This window comes from Prionailurus viverrinus, chromosome B3, assembly GCF_022837055.1.
Source record: "Prionailurus viverrinus isolate Anna chromosome B3, UM_Priviv_1.0, whole genome shotgun sequence".
In the NCBI taxonomy this organism is placed as follows: Eukaryota; Metazoa; Chordata; class Mammalia; order Carnivora; family Felidae; genus Prionailurus; species Prionailurus viverrinus.
This window is the reverse complement of record NC_062566.1, coordinates 138,038,543-138,053,781: the sequence shown is the minus strand read 5'-3', so window position 1 is coordinate 138,053,781 and position 15,239 is coordinate 138,038,543. Positions and strand designations below refer to the sequence as shown.

Genomic DNA, 15,239 nt, shown 5'->3' with positions numbered 1-15,239 from the left:
TTTGCAGATGGAGCGACTCGTGCCAGGCAGTGGAGTAGAAATCGGAGCCAAGTGGGGAACAGCACACCCAGAGAGCACGGAAGCTCCCTGCCCCGTCCCCCAACCTTGTCCTGTGCTCTCCCCGTCGGGTCCTCCCCGAGTTACACCCTTTCTATTAGGCCTGTTCTCTCGTAAGTAAAACTCTTCCTGAGTTCTGTGAGCCACTCTTGAAAATTAATCAAACCTGGGGAGGCGGTAGTTGTGGGAACCTCTGATTTACAGCCTGTTGGCCAGACGCACGGGTGACAACCTGGGCTTGACTGGCATCAGAAGTGAGCGGCGGGCCGCCTCGTGGGACTGAGGCTTAACCTGCGGGGTCTGACACCATCTCCCGGTAGACGGTGTCAGGACCGAGTTAAGCTGCAGGGTTCCCTGCTAGCATCGCAGAGCTGCTTAGCTGTGGAAACCACACGGCTGGTGTCAGAAGTGAAGGACTGTGGGCAGAGGAGACACGAAGGAGTAAGACAGGAGTGGCCTTCCTTCAACCAAACGGACATTCTTCCCACTGTGCCATGTGGCTCCTACCACACCTCCTGGTGTCCGGATGAGGAGAGAGGAGGGTGCTAATCCAGCTTCTCCTACTGACTGGCCAAGTGCTTGCTCCCTAGGGCCCTCTGGGGCTCAGTTTTCTCAGCTGTAAGATGGGCACAGACATGGCGCTCTCTACCTGGCCGGCCCTGCCACGTGACAATCAAATGAGACCGGCAGATGTGGTCAAGAAGGAGATTGAATTTTGGGGCGCCTGGGTGGCTCAGTGGGTTGAGCGGCCGACTTCGGCTCAGGTCACGATCTCACGGTCCATGAGTTCGAGCCCCGCGTCGGGCTCTGTGCTGACAGCCCAGAGCCTGGAGCCTGCTTCAGATTCTCTCTCCGACCCTCCCCTGTTCATGCTCTGTCTCTCTCTGCCTCAAAGATAAATAAACATTAAAACAGAATAAAAATAAATTAAGAAAAAAAAGGAGACTGATTTTTACAGAACTTCTGGCCCATCCATCCAGCCTCAATAGCCTCTTTCTACTATAAACATTTTATAACTCCCTGGCATCTAAAGTGAAAGTCGTAGACTATATAACGCACCTACACAAATTAGAAGAGAAGTAATGCCTTCGGCGTACTCTAAGGGAGAGAGAGAGGAGGAAGCCAGAGTAAGGTTCACACAGCAGGATGTGAAAGCGCAGACGTGGCCCCACCAGCCAGACGCTTACACCTGCCCACAGACTCACGGTGGCAAAGGGGAGCTGCGTGCCTGGCGGACAATCTCACAAGTGACAGTGTTTCCAAAGCAGAAAGCAATTCTTGGTGACGCTATAGACAAACCAAAGCACGTTTTCTTTGGAAGTGGGTGGTAGTTGCATTCCTGGAGAATCCAGCACACGTTAAACCTGGGTGAGGGAAAAAGGAGCACTTTTTCTTAAAACAGAGCTAAGTTCTGACTCAGATCCTTGCGTTTTTTCACCTCCATGTGCTCGGAGGGACACGTACAAGCGATCCTCGTGTAGGACCCGCTTTGTCACCGCAAGCCGTACAGCCCTCCCCACCCCTGCCCACCGAGCCAGTCTCTCCGCTGTCCTCCTCTCGTGCTGAGAGGCACACGGGTCACCCACCTTACAGACAGAGACATCCAGGCCCAGAGAAGTGATGGGGCCGCACGTCGCTAAGTGTCACGCCAGGCCCAGTACCACGGCCTCTCAGTCCCTGAGCAGATCGCAGCTCACCCATCACCACACGGAGGGGGCTGCGATCGGCCACTAGCTGGTGAGAGACCTCGGGGGACCACTGAGCCTTACTGAGGCCACACAGCGAATGGCGGAACCAGGACCGGAGCCAGGCCTCCTGAGTCCCAGCCCAGAAGAACACAACCTGGGGACTCTGTCCCTCGCAGAAGGCTGACTCCTTGAGCTCTAGCTGTGTGTCCCTCCCGCCCCGCCTGAGTTCCGGGGGGTAGCGGTGACCGAGGTGGGGTGCGTGTGCAGGGCCAGGATGCTGGTGCGGCTGCCCAAGCAGGAGGCAGTGGGCGTGGCAGCAGGTAGGAGTCTGGGCTGCAGCACGGCCCACGGAGGGCTGGGCTCTCCAGAGCCCGGGGCTCCCCCGCGTCTGCATCCCCCGTCAGCCACAAAAGCAGCTCCACGGTCAAATCGGAGTTCTGGGGAAAAGCCTAAACTGAATATCTCTAAGATCCTTCTCATCTTTAAGCTTATTTCTAAGTACAGATAAATATAAGCTCAATGAGGGAGCAAGGTACCCACCTGTGTGGTTTTTCCAAGGGAACGGCCACCCTGCTTTCCCAGGGAACTGCTGGGAATCATTCACGGAGATGCTCTCTCCGCCGAGCACCTGACTCCCAAAGCACAGGGTAAAGATCACAACTGTTCCTGTTCCCGTTTCTATTACTTTTAACGCACAAGTACTTCACCTCACCGTAACGGGAGCGTCGCAAGGTTACGAGAAGTTGTCCGCGAGAAAGGGGAAAAAAGGGAGGCGACAGCCAAAGGGGACTAGACCCTACAGCGGCCCGGAGCACCGTCCCTCGCTGGCGGCACGGCTGTTCTGCAGACACGCACCTGCTGCCGGGGCAGGCGGCATCACGTCCCCCGGGGTTTTCACAACCAAACCAAGAGGTCAGCTCCTCAGTCAGGAGCCGTGACAACTGGGAAATAACTCACAGTCCGGGACAGAGCCATCAGCATTAACAAATAGGAGAAAAGGAGCACCAAAGCCAGGGACCTGATCAACAGCGAGAAGTAACGACCGAGAGTTCGACAGAGAGGGAGGAGATTTAAACAACAACCACTGAACAAACAGGGGAACTTGAAGAGTAAAGTCCTCTGGGGCCGAGGAACGCAGAGGCTGTTAACAGCCCCCGTGAAAAGATCACCGTGGGTTTCACAAGAGCGCACGTTTACGGGGCACGTACTGTGTGTTCTGGGCACCGTATAGGGATGAGGGCAGCTAATCCAGGACGACTCGTGAGGCGTGGCGTAGGGCAAACATCCACTCTTTGCAGTTCAGGAGGCTGCGCACAGAGAGGTCAAGCAGCTTGCCCCCCCACCCCCGCGGACGTGTGTAAGTCCTGTACCATTCACACATCCGCAGCCTGCGGCACGCAGGGCCGTGAACTCCAGGCTGTGGACGCAGAGAAGGGCAACAGGCGACCCCTGCTCTCAGGGCGGGGCGTTCGGGCACTCAGCGCTCCACAGCGTGTTGTGGGTGCCGTGAGCGCGGAAGCACCGAGAAGGTGCTGGGGTGCCCTGGGAACAGGGGCCTCTCACAGCAGCCGGGCTTGAGCACTACAGTCGGCAAGGGGAACGTGAACAGGGGAGCCCTGGGAGCACAGAAAGGGGGATGCGAGGCCCAGATCGGGGAGGGGGCATCGTGGTAACACAGAAGTTCCAGGGAGAGGGAAAAAGGAAGCACACAGGAAGCACAAGGAAGGAGGAAGGAATAAAGTGGGGCCGGAGGAGGGAGCCAAGAAGGTAGAGGGGGCTTCCGACAGGAGGGCTGAGCTGGACGGGCAGGGCAGGGAGAGGCAGTGACGGAAAGAAACGTCCTCAGGGAGGGAGCAACAGCTGAAAAATGTGGGCATCCAACTCTTGTGAGGTCTAGATTTGTCCTTGGCTATGTGCCCTTCTGCCGGCTGCATATTCTGTGAGAAGACCACAAGCTCATCGGAAGGCTCCCCGTGTGCCTTTCTGGTCACTTTTGGCATCCTTTCTTCTTAAAAATATTCCTGAGATAATTTAAAATGGTACCTTTTCCAGCCTCCTCAAACCCCAGAGCCACGGAATCCCGCCTCTCTTGGTTTCAAAGCAGGGACAGTAGCATGGTGGGTTCCAGGACCAGCAGACAGCAGGGAAATACGCTGGTCAGATGTGCCCTGGAAGTGGGGGAAGGCGTGAGAGGGGCCTGTGCTAACTGGGAAACCTCCCCACCTGCCAGCTGCTGGAAGCATCTGGGTCTTTTAACTCTCAGACCTCCCTTCCCTCCTGTAAGAAGCCAGATGAAGGAGCAGCCCAGGAATCGCTCTGTGACCGACCAGCATGCTTCTAGACGCTGAACTTGAAGAAGCTCCTCGAGTGGAAGGGGAGGTGCAGAGAATGAAAGAGAACGCAAGAGAGGGTTTTCTTCCCTGGCTGTGCAGACACGAGTAACGATAACGATTCCTAAGATGTGGACAGCGCAGACGCGACTTCACCGCAGCCCGGTGGGGAGGGTGCACTTATCATCACAAGCCTGATTCACACCACACGAGGCCACATGCCTCCGTTCATTTGCCGAAGGAAACGCAAGAGCCTTTTTGTCATTCGAGGACGCACACACTTTGGGAGCGGGAAGCCACACGGATGTGCTCAGCCTCAGCCACGCTGTCCTGCACCTAGGACACGCACTGCTGCAAATAACGGAACCGTGAAATCCCCAACGAACGGAAGGGAAACGTCCACCCGTACTGGCTAACAGAGACGCAAACTGGAACGAGGCGTTTTCCCCCGTCTTGTGTTTACTAGGATCAGCAAGAGTGTGACTGTCCAGTCCTGGGGAAGCCTGGGGCAGAGGATGACTGTCATACGTGCCAGGAAGAGTCTCAGCTAGTGCACTCATTCTGGGAGGCATTTTGGCAAAATACGCCAAAGCTTTAAAGATGTATACGTCGTCTGACTCAGAAATGTGCCCAAGAAGAAACCGGATGCACCTGCAAGACACCAAGCATACATACAGACAGCCACGGAAACAAGAAGGCCCGCTGTTACCTGAAGGGGACAGCAGAAGAATGGTGCCTCGTGGTGCATCTTCAAGGCACCCGATGCAATACTCTGGCCACTTAGATGGAGTGAAGATCTGACCATCTCGGCACAGAGTAACACTCAGAAGACAGTGCTGGGTGAGAAAGGATTACAGACTGTATATACCGACTATCTCTGAGGAAGCTATTCGCTCACTTAGGAACATAAAACGTCTGGAAGGATTTATGGAGTGTCAACAGCACTCCTCTCTGGGTTGTAGGATTACAGGCAACGTTTGTTTGCTTGTATCTTCTACCCTCTGTGATAACCAAGGACCGACTTGCTCAGTGACTGCATGATGAGGGATCCTGCCTCCCGGGTGTGCTGGGCCCTTGGAGGGGGGAAGAGAACATTCCTCTGTTCTGGTTTCCGCACAGCGTCTTGCCCACTCCTAGTGACGGTCACAGGGACATGGTCCGTAAGCAGCGAACCAGAACTCAGTCCCACCCAACACCGTGCACAAAACTGCTAGGACTTACAGAGATCTTGATAGGTCCGTAGCCCTCCTTTCCCACATGGGGAAACCGGGGCCCACATAGAAGCATATAGGAGCAGCTGCCTATACAAGGCTACTGAGCTGTGAACTGCTATCTGTCGAGAGAATACACTGTCAGGGAGGGAAGCCGCACGGGGGCTGGGCTGGGAGTCCAAGCGCAGCCTGTAAACATTACCCCCTGCCTGGAAGCTGGCTTTAACCAGGCAGTGGTGAGCTCCCCCTACAGACAGTGCACAGAGCGAGCCCGGGGGAGTGCTCCCCGGAGTCGATGGCAGCGACACAGGGGTTGTGACGACGCAGACTCACCCGCACAGGGGCCGTGTCTTCAGCTGTCCTCCCGCGCTGTGTGCACTGCCCAGCCCAAGCCCCTGCCGTCCCCAGCGCGGGACCACCCGCTGAGGCAGGGCCATGGAAAAAACACTGGATTTCTAGCCAGAAGCCCCAAACCTGTGTCTCAGTTCCACCGGTAGGTTCTGGAAGCCACATTCCCCTTTGTAACGGCCCGTGTCTTCACCTCCCCGTCTGAATAAATGTGTGTAACAGTGACTGGCCTAACTACCTCCTGGTAACAGAAGCCGAAATATAAGCACGTGAGAGCACAAGGAGGTACTTCCTTAGCCAGACAAGGTCTTTCTGCAGCGCTTACCCCCCGAGGCTGTTTGATTAGTGGGAAGTTTCCTCGAGAAGGGCAGGGAAGGGGCACATGGGAGAGATGGCTAAAAAACGGAGACTAGACATTATTATTACTCTAACCATCATCTGTGTCCTCCAACTAGGCTGAAGAAGTGCCACTCTGAGTCCCGAACTCAGCACAGGCCCATCCTTGTCCATCACACCCTGTCGTGCAGACCGTATGGTCTGCGAGCCAAGCTCTGTGAAGAACGGGGGCCAGCAACCTGCATGGACGACGGTGACCAGAGAGAGGCAGGAGCCTCCGTTTCCACCTACGGGGGGGACACGGAGGAGTGCGCCTTCTCCACACAGAAGACAGCCGTGCGCTAGGAACAGACAGCTCCTCCCGCCCCCCAAAAACACCTCCAGATGTCGGTTCCTGCAGAAAAAGCCCTGATAACCCAGTGACTGACTGCCCTTGTCCACAGAGACAATCCCCAAACCCAGAGATTGTGGGGCCCAAGGGAACCCTAAGCGAGCTCTGCACCCCGTCCTCCTCCAGAAACCGAAGCCACCAAGCTCCAGGCAATTATTTTATGTAACTTGCTAAATTAAGTTCCCTAGGCTGGGCCTGAAGTCGACCGATGAGTATGTGAACGTCACTGCTGCAGACGGACCGATGCTGTGGGTACCAAGGAACAATGTTAACAGACAGGTCTTCCAAGGGTCGAGTGCCCGACCGTCACTTTCGTGCAGGCGTTAGGCAGCAAAAATACTACTGGGCTGGGCCCATTCTCTCTCTAGAATAATCTTAAGAATCCCGGCCCTAGTGGCCCTCACTAGGTGGCGAGGCAGGAAGCAGCAAAGAAAGAGCAGAGGCTGTGGCTCCCTGCTGGCCTTTAGCCACAGACGGTGAGGACTGCTGAGCGAGTGGGTCCCAGCTAACCCTCTGGTCGCTTTCCTCTCTGAGCCTCAGCTTGCGAACCCAGATGTCATCCGGGCCCTCGTCTCCCAGGGCCGGCTCGAGAGTCGGGGAAGAGGAGGGGCGTGAAGACCATTCACTACCTGGTCCTCAGCATCTACCGTTTGCTCTGACGGGTGACCTGTTTGGATGCAGGCCTCTCGTGTCCGCCCGGCTCTCGAGACCCTGGAGGGACCACACTAGCGTCTGCCCACGGACGAGGAGGCGGAGGTGGGAACCGCCGAACAGGACCCATCCCGGGCAGACACAGAGTCTTAGAAAAGGCCACGGGCCCCAGATGCCTACCAGAGAGGGAAAGAGGGGCAGGTGAGCGCTTACGAGGCACCAGACACGACAGCGGGCCCTTGAGCCCTCTCCACGGCTCTGTGGCGGGACGCATAACCTTACCTGACAAGGAAGGACGCCGAAGCTTACGGAAGATAACCGCATTTCACAAGAACAAAAGGCAAAGAGCCAGTATTATTTGTGCTCTTATCACATTCCAGGCCCTGGATGCTAAGTGCTTTATAAACACTTTCAAAATGAATCTTCGAAACCACCCTGGGAAGGAGGGTTTATTATCCCAGGGCCACAGGTGGCGGAACAAAGACTTAATAGAAGATCTCCCTGCCCCCGAACAAGTGCTTTTCCCCGCTACCGCGAACCGCCTCCCACCGAGGGCGGGTAGGAAGGGACTGCCCGGCACACCGGGGATTTAACAGAAAACAGCACAATGTCTGGCAGCGGGAGGGCATCTGCAGTGGCTGCTGGTGTTAAGCGAGCTCTAAAAGGCTGAACCACGGAGAGGAGAAAGCGCGGAACCAGGTGGCAGGGCGCCCCGCGGCGACAAGGAACCAACGACAGAGGTGAGCGATCGCCTGGATGAATCCCTCACGCCACGTCGAGGGAGAGAAATTGGGCACCAGGGACACACTATATGAAATACACACACAGCGAAGTTCAAACACAGGCAAACCGCTCTGTCGTCTCAGAAGCTGACGTACCCCCTGCCCTTGGCGGGGAGGGGGAGGGACAGGGTCTCTCTGGGGACCTGCGGGCCGGGGGTGGGTGGGGGGGGGGGCAGTCACATACGCGTGTAAAAGCTCGCCGAGCGGCACACTTTCAGCTTCTGCGTGGTACCAGCAGGGGTCACACCGCAGGTGAAGGAGAAGCTAAAACCCTCTCGGTGCGACCAGATCTTCCACCAGAGGTCACGCCTGCAGAAGCAGACAAACTGGGACAGGCCGCCACTTGTCACGGTGTGGGTTGTCAACAAGGCCACTCTCACCCGGTGACCCCACCCTCAGCCCAAGGCGGGCGGAGGAGCTCTGGGTTCCTCGCGGCCCTGTGTGAGCGACTTCCTCCCAACAGTCAGGGGCTCTCATCTGGCATCGAGGGCTGATTAGCTGACTTCCCTGTGACCAGGGTGAACGTAATAAAGATTTAATAAAGCAATGAGAAGTTTTTATTTAAAGTAAGCACTTGCCTTGCAAGGGCCAGTTGTCTGATTAAGTCAAAACTTTGTCTCTGCCCCTCGACATAGCCATCTGAACAGATCGAATGAAGCTTAGCGCTCACATCCTGGGGCAGATGAGGAGGTTCGGATCGGAAACCTTAAACCCAGCTCACTTCACCACGAAGCACGAGGCTCTTCGGTTTAGGAGAGAGCGCTCTGCGGGTATGGTTCTGCGTATGACCCATGGGAACATACTCAAGACGTCTTGTTTACTCAAAGAAAATTCTCCTAGAGTTTAAATTGTGCCCCAAAGCTACGATCTGTCGGGCCCAATGGATACATAGAAGCCATCACCCCCTGGGTCTTAGGTACCAAGCCCCTCTGCTTCCCACCCCAGCTCCGCCAGCCGCCACAGTGGGCGTAACACCGACAAACGCCAACACTGGGTGACGGATGTGTGTCAGGGAGCCTGCTAAGCATTTTAGACTCTGCGCGTTTAAATTTCAGAACCACCCCTAGAAGGCGCCTGGCCGGCTCAGTTAGTAGAGCGTGTGACTCTTGATCTCAGGTTTGTTAGCTCAAGCCCCACGTTGGGTGTGGAGCCTACTTAAAAAAATAAAATAAAATCAAGTCTAAAAACAACCTTTGTCACCCCCATCTGACAGATAAGGAAACTGAGGCACAGACAATGAAGTGAGCTGTCCAAGGCCCGTCCCTTAGCTAGAATGTGGCAGAGCCACGACTCACACTGAATGGCATGACCCTAAGCCCTGTTCGTGACTAGCAGGCTCTACCAAGGTTAAGATCTCTGGCAAAGGGCAGGACCGTACCCATGGGCATCCAGACACCCACGCCTTAGAAAGCTTCTGTCTTCCCTCGGAAGCTAACACTGCCAATTTCTAATAAAAGCCACAAGTGTTTTTGCCCTGCTTAGAGACTTATGCCGGCATCACCCGGCCCCGCTCCCTCCTCCAGGCCCCCGTCGACCCCAAGTACCAAGCCCGCCCATCGTCTTCCAGGTCTTTGGGGCTCTTCATCACGTGTGCCTGAGGCCCCAGAAACCCTGCAGGGGGCTCTCCCCACACACGCCAGGCGTTCAGGCCTGGATGCCCTCGTCTTCCCTCTGCCTGACATGCCTGCTCCTCCTCTGCCTTGTGAGCCCCTCACCCTTCAGAACCGCAGCCCAGATTTCCGCCCTGTGCCCCCTGCATACCTGGCCCACACCCGGGGAGAGCACGTATGAGGCACCACATTAGCAGTTTAGGGATGTACCTACTCCAAGTGCTAAGTGTCTGGAGGGGAAGGACGCCGCCTGCTCATTACTCACCTGTCCTGCCCGGCCAGTCCCTTATACTCAGTAAACATTTAGTAAAAGTTTACTGACCATAGGAATGAAGAATTCATGAATAAATCATGTGTTTGTTCCCTCCCATCTCTGCTCAAGACGTGCGTGCTCTAGAATACGGAAGATAATAAACATAAAACGTATCTGGACGCAGAGCTTCAGGAACGCACCAACACAGAGCAACATAGTTCACAAAAGGCAAGAAGACGTGCCCGTCTTCCTCTCTTCCTTCCAACTGTTAACATCTTTAATGAAACATCTTTAAATACGGCAGCAGGCCTCTCTGAGGACCCACACAGCATCAGCCTGACGCGGCGGCGGGGCTGGGACACCAGACAGCCAGTGCCGTGGGAGGGTGCGGGTGTGTGTGTGTGGGGGGATCTCCGCCCCAGGCCAAGGCAGAGTCCCGCTTACCTCCTTCCTGGGAATTCATGATGTTCAGGGCAAACAGCATGGCATTGGAGAACGTGGTCGCCTCTTCCTTACTCGCGAAGTTTAAGCCGTATACCTGGCGGGCATCTCGCCACTGGTGGAAGGTCGGCGTTGCCTGATTGTACTTCAGCCCTTTCACGATTGAATAATTGATCACAACCTGGGCCGGGGGGGGGGGGGGGGGAAGCGGGAAAGACAGAGAAATGCGTGTAAATAAATAAAAGGTAAGTGAGCTGGACACAGCAGCTCTGGGGCAAGGATAGTGTGTCCCCTGGGGCTACCAGGGGACACGGAGGCGGGGGTGGGGTGAGAAGAAGGGGACCGTGAGCGAGGCCAGGCAGCTTTCCAGTGTGATCTACGCAACGGCGAGGGTTTGAAAGCCAGCTGTTTCTTCTAGGTGAATAATTATGCTCCGGATGGGAGGCCGGAGCTGGGAGTCAGGTTCTCGGGGTCCAAGTGCTGGTCCTCGCTCACAGCCACACCCCCTACAGCGGTCACTTCTCTGGGGCTCAGTTTCTCCAATTATAAACTGGGGGTAGTAATGCTCTCCCAGCCTAGTGGGGCTGCTGGGAAGGCCACGCTGCGATGCACGTCTTATCTAGATTTCTAGGCACAGAGACCCCCAAGGGCGAGAGCCTTCCGGCTCCTATCTCTGCCTCCCGTGCGCACAGTGTCTCGTACTTCGGCTGCATTAAGAAACGGGCTATCAGTTAAAAGGCTCAGTTAGAAAAGCGAAGGTGCCGCACAAACGTACAGCACTGCCGATCCACTGGCAAACCTCGGCTGCCCGCGAGGAGCCAGCCAGGCCCAGCAGGGAAGGTGGAGAGCAGATGGGGGCAGAGCCCGGACCTTCAGGTGCCCGCAAGCAGCTGGGGGAGTCGCTCTGGGTCGGCCTGGCCTCGCAACTACTCTCTCAGACACTTAATGGGGAAGTATTTCCAAGTTCTTCGAGGTGACACGTAGTAAGTGTGGCTCGGGGAAGGCGGCGGGAGGCCCGGAGCCGCTGTCTACCGCTCGTCACACGATCCGACCTCATGGAACTTAATAGTCACCCCTTTTCTGACCTGGAAAATGGGAAGAGTGGACACGCCCACGGCATGGCAGCCTCATGGCGCGTCGCGAGGGTTAAATCCCGCGTGTGCGAGCACCGAGAGACAGCAAGCTCGCTGCAGACCAAAGTATGCAAGCAGAGCGTGGACGAGGCTGTGGGTGACGCCACGGGAAGGGCCTGCTTTAGGAGACATTCAGGATTGCTCAGCCTCCGCTGGCTCTGAGGCTCCAGGTTCTGTGATCTGAAGCTGGACCTAACCCCGTCTGCTGCCCCCGCGGGCCAGGGAGGTGAGCTCAGGAAAAGATTCATAAACACAAAGGGACGTGGCCAAGCTGCCCTGCTAGCGGGCTAGGCCCTAAGACGCGACCCCTGATTTATCACTCTTCTCGACGGCTCCATTCTGCCGCGCTTTGGGTAAGGTGAAGCCAGAGGACAGCAAATACGGGCACTATCCACAACAGCTTTTTTCCAAGTCTTAGCCAGGTGGAAGGTGGGTCTGGGGCATCCCGCAGTGGAGGGGGAAGAGAGAGAGAGCGAGCGAGCACATGTGAGCTCAGGCGAGCTGAGTCAGCTAAAGAAACAACTGTTTCACATTTTGGCACAACGTTCCTGGGGTGGCTCTCTCTAGGGTTAGCTCCAGATCACCAGAAAAAGGGCTGGAGGCTTTGTGGCAAGTATGCATGAGAAGGGGCACAGTGACTTCTGGTTAACCATTCTTTTCTTTTGGAAGTTTATTTATTTTTGAGAGAGACACAGAGAGACACAGAGGGAGCCTACGTGAATGGGGACGGGCAGAGAGAGAGAGGGAGGGAGGGAGGGAGAGAGGGAATCCCAAGCGGGCTCCGCACTGTCAGCGCAGAGCCCGACGCGGGGCTTAAACCCATGAACCGTGAGATCGCGAGCTGAGCTGAAATGCAAGAGTCAGACGCTTGGACTGAGCCACGCAGGTGCCACCTCCCACCTTTTTTTTTTTTTTTAAGTTTCTTTATTTTTGAGAGACTGAGACAGAGAGAGTGAGAGCGAGAGAGTGCTGGTTAGCTGCTTTTAAGATGAGAGCACACTCACGGCGGCAGAGACCAGAGTGGCCTGGTCGGTCCTGCTCCTTTCTGCCGAGGGGAGTCCCTACCAGCAGTTCTGTGTTCAAGTGTCTCCGCTTTTGGTGCTGCACTTTTAGAGCCGAGAGCCAACCAGAGCAAGCCAGAGGGAAATGTTTTCGGTGGAAGGAGGTCTGGAAACCACATTACAGTCAAGAACGGTTGGGGGCGCCTGGGTGGCTCCGTCGGTTAAGCGGCCGACTTCGGCTCGGGTCATGATCTCGCGGTCCGTGAGTTCGAGCCCCGCGTCGGGCTCTGTGCTGACAGCTCGGAGCCTGGAGCCTGCTTCGGATTCTGTGTCTCCCTCTCTCTGACTCTCCCCCGTTCATGCTCTGTCTCTCTCTGTCTCAAAAATAAAAAATAAATGTTAAAAAAAAATTAAAAAAAAAAAAAAAGAATGGTTGAGGGATCTTGAGGCAAGATGAGAGGAGGCTTTAGAGGGTCACAACGACCGCGCCTAGTCTGTTTTGGTAAATGTTCGGTGCAGACGTGAGAAGACTATATTCCACCTTCTATATTCTGCCTGTGGTTTCTATAAATGTAAATTAGGTCACGTTGGTTTATAATGCTATTTTCTATCTCTTTACTTATTTCCGTCTGCTTGTTCAGTCGGTTTCTCGGAGGTCTGATTAGAAGCTTCAACTCTGCTTCCGGATTTGTCCATTTCTCTCTTTAGATCTGTCCGTTTTGCTTTATATGTTTTCTTTGCTATCTTAAAACATTTTTTTTACATTTATTTTTGAGACAGACAGAAAGCACAAGCTGGGGAGGGGCAGAGAGAGAGGCAGATGGGAACTGAGGCGGGCTCCGGGCTGTCAGCAGAGAGCCCGACGCGGGGCTCGAACTCCAGAGCGATGAGATCATCGCTGAAGTCAGACGCTCAGCTGACCGAGCCACCTAGGCACCCCTATATGTTTTGAACATATATCATTAGATGTGTACAACTTTAGGATTGTTCTTTCTTCATTTTCCTTTGACCTTTTTATCCTTAAAAAGGTCCTTGTTTACCTTTAGTAACACTTCTGGCCTTAAAGCCTATCGTAACAGTAACACATTCACACCAGCCCCCTCCTGGTCGGCGTTGGTAAGATTTGCCTTTTCCCACTCTTCCACTTCAGTCTGTGTCCTTATCAGCTTTATCTGCAAAATGATTCTCCGAGATTTGGAAGGACTGATCTGGACAGCTGCTGACAGAGAAACTTATGTTAAAAGGTCCTACGTTGTTTTGTGCACGAGCCCACAGTTAGCAAGCCTGCGTGTTTATTTGGGGCACGGGTGTAGGACTGAGTGAGGGGGCCTTCTCTGTCTTCCAAGGGAAGACGAGCCTGCTTCTGAGGTCTCTGCGTACAAGCAGTCAAGGGCCCTTGACAAAAAAAAAAAAAAAAAAAAAGACACTTAATGGTGGAAAGCAGTCTCCCTGACCCACACATTCACCTCGGTCTAAAAGCCACAGAACCCACAGGTTGGTCGCTCATCCAAATCTCTACCAAAGAAGGGGCGTCCTTCCCAGACTTCTTACCAAGCAGCCAGCCAGCCTGTGGGCTTGCAAAGCACTGCGTTCCACCCTCCAACAGCGTGCGTGGAAGAACGCATTTCCTGCCACGGAGCTCAAACCTTCATAACAGTGTCCATCCACATGGCATTCCTAGCCCCGTCTCAGGGGTCCACAGAAAAGCATGCCTTCTCCTCCACGCACAGTCCGTGGGCGGTGTGGACACCGTGGCCCTGCCCCTTCGGCCTTCTCCTCTCCTGGCGACTCTCTCTTGCTCCCCCTTGAGCCGTCCCACAGTGCAGTGCTGCTGGCAGACCTGTGACCGTCCGGGCGCCCTCCCTTTACAGATCCCAGCCTGTGGCACTTGGGTTCGGTCCCGACATTCCAGGTGAAGTCTGACCGGCACATAGAGAGCGGGGCTATAAACCCCCTTCCTCTGGACCCCTGGTATTAATTCAGCCTGACAGCTCGCTAACATTTTTGGTGCCATCACTCATTCTCAACTACAAACCTTTTGGTATTTCTTCACCCGAAATGTGAGACTCGGGCTAGCCCTCCGCTAACGATACTACATACAGTGTGCCCGTCCCTCTCGCCACAAATGATCACCTGGCTTTCTTAGAGCAAAACAGGGGTGATAATTCATACACTGTTACCCTCTGGGGTTCCTGGGAGGCTGACATAATAGACGTGTAAAGTGCTGCATGAGCCATACGGCGCATGAAATGTGCATGATATCCTGACTGGGTTATAAACCCGGGGATCTCTGCCTGTCCTGAAATGTTTGACCTCGCGCTCCATACGGACTGAAAACCAGATCTGTGGAAATCAATCTTTTCTCTGGAGGCGCAGAGGCGCCACTGTGGGCCAGGTTTCCTGCCACTTTCTCTAGGGCCTTGGCTACTAAGAACGCCTTTTCTGTTCCCAGGAACACAGCCATCCATCTGGGGAAAGAGTGTCAACCACATTCCAGGAACCTGCTGCTTGAACACGCAATTCCAGGTGGAAGGCTGTGCCGGTAACTTCTCTGTCAGCCTCTGGGAGTCTCTCAGAGTCAACAGAGCCTTCAAATTTCTCCAGGACATCACTGAGGCCCGCCGCCAGTCCCTCCCCGCGTGGGGGAAAAGGTCACCTCCCAGAGGAGCCCCGACGTGTGCTTCCTGCCGAGGCCCCGGAGAGCAAGGTGCGTGTTGGCTTCGGGGAGTCCCGTTCTGCGGCGCCCGGCCATTTCCAGCACACTGCGCTGTCTTCCTAGTGTGCCCGGAGGGCAATCAAGAGGTGGGAAGGGCACGGGAAACTTGTCATCGTAAAAGCAATCACCCAGGGACCACCCACGGCGATTCAGGAACCGCACCGGGTAACGGGCCTTACGTCAAAGCCACGTAGCGGGGAGGTGCCGCCCTCCCAGCCGCCACCCAGGGGTGCTACGGGAACGTGGCAGATGTTTTTGGCGGTCGCCAGGATTGGGGCTGTATATCCTGAG

General features: G+C 55.3%; 1 protein-coding gene across 4 annotated transcripts in view; it reads right to left on the bottom strand.

The window, feature by feature from the left end:
* EVL (Enah/Vasp-like) overlaps positions 1-15,239 on the bottom strand; it is a 152,259-nt gene that overhangs the window by 41,944 nt on the left and 95,076 nt on the right. For all 4 annotated transcript variants that reach the window (XM_047864569.1, XM_047864566.1, XM_047864567.1 and 1 more), the window contains exon 3: positions 10,102-10,279. In XM_047864569.1, the coding sequence (XP_047720525.1) occupies positions 10,102-10,279 (178 nt within the window). The remainder of the gene's footprint in view (positions 1-10,101; positions 10,280-15,239) is intronic.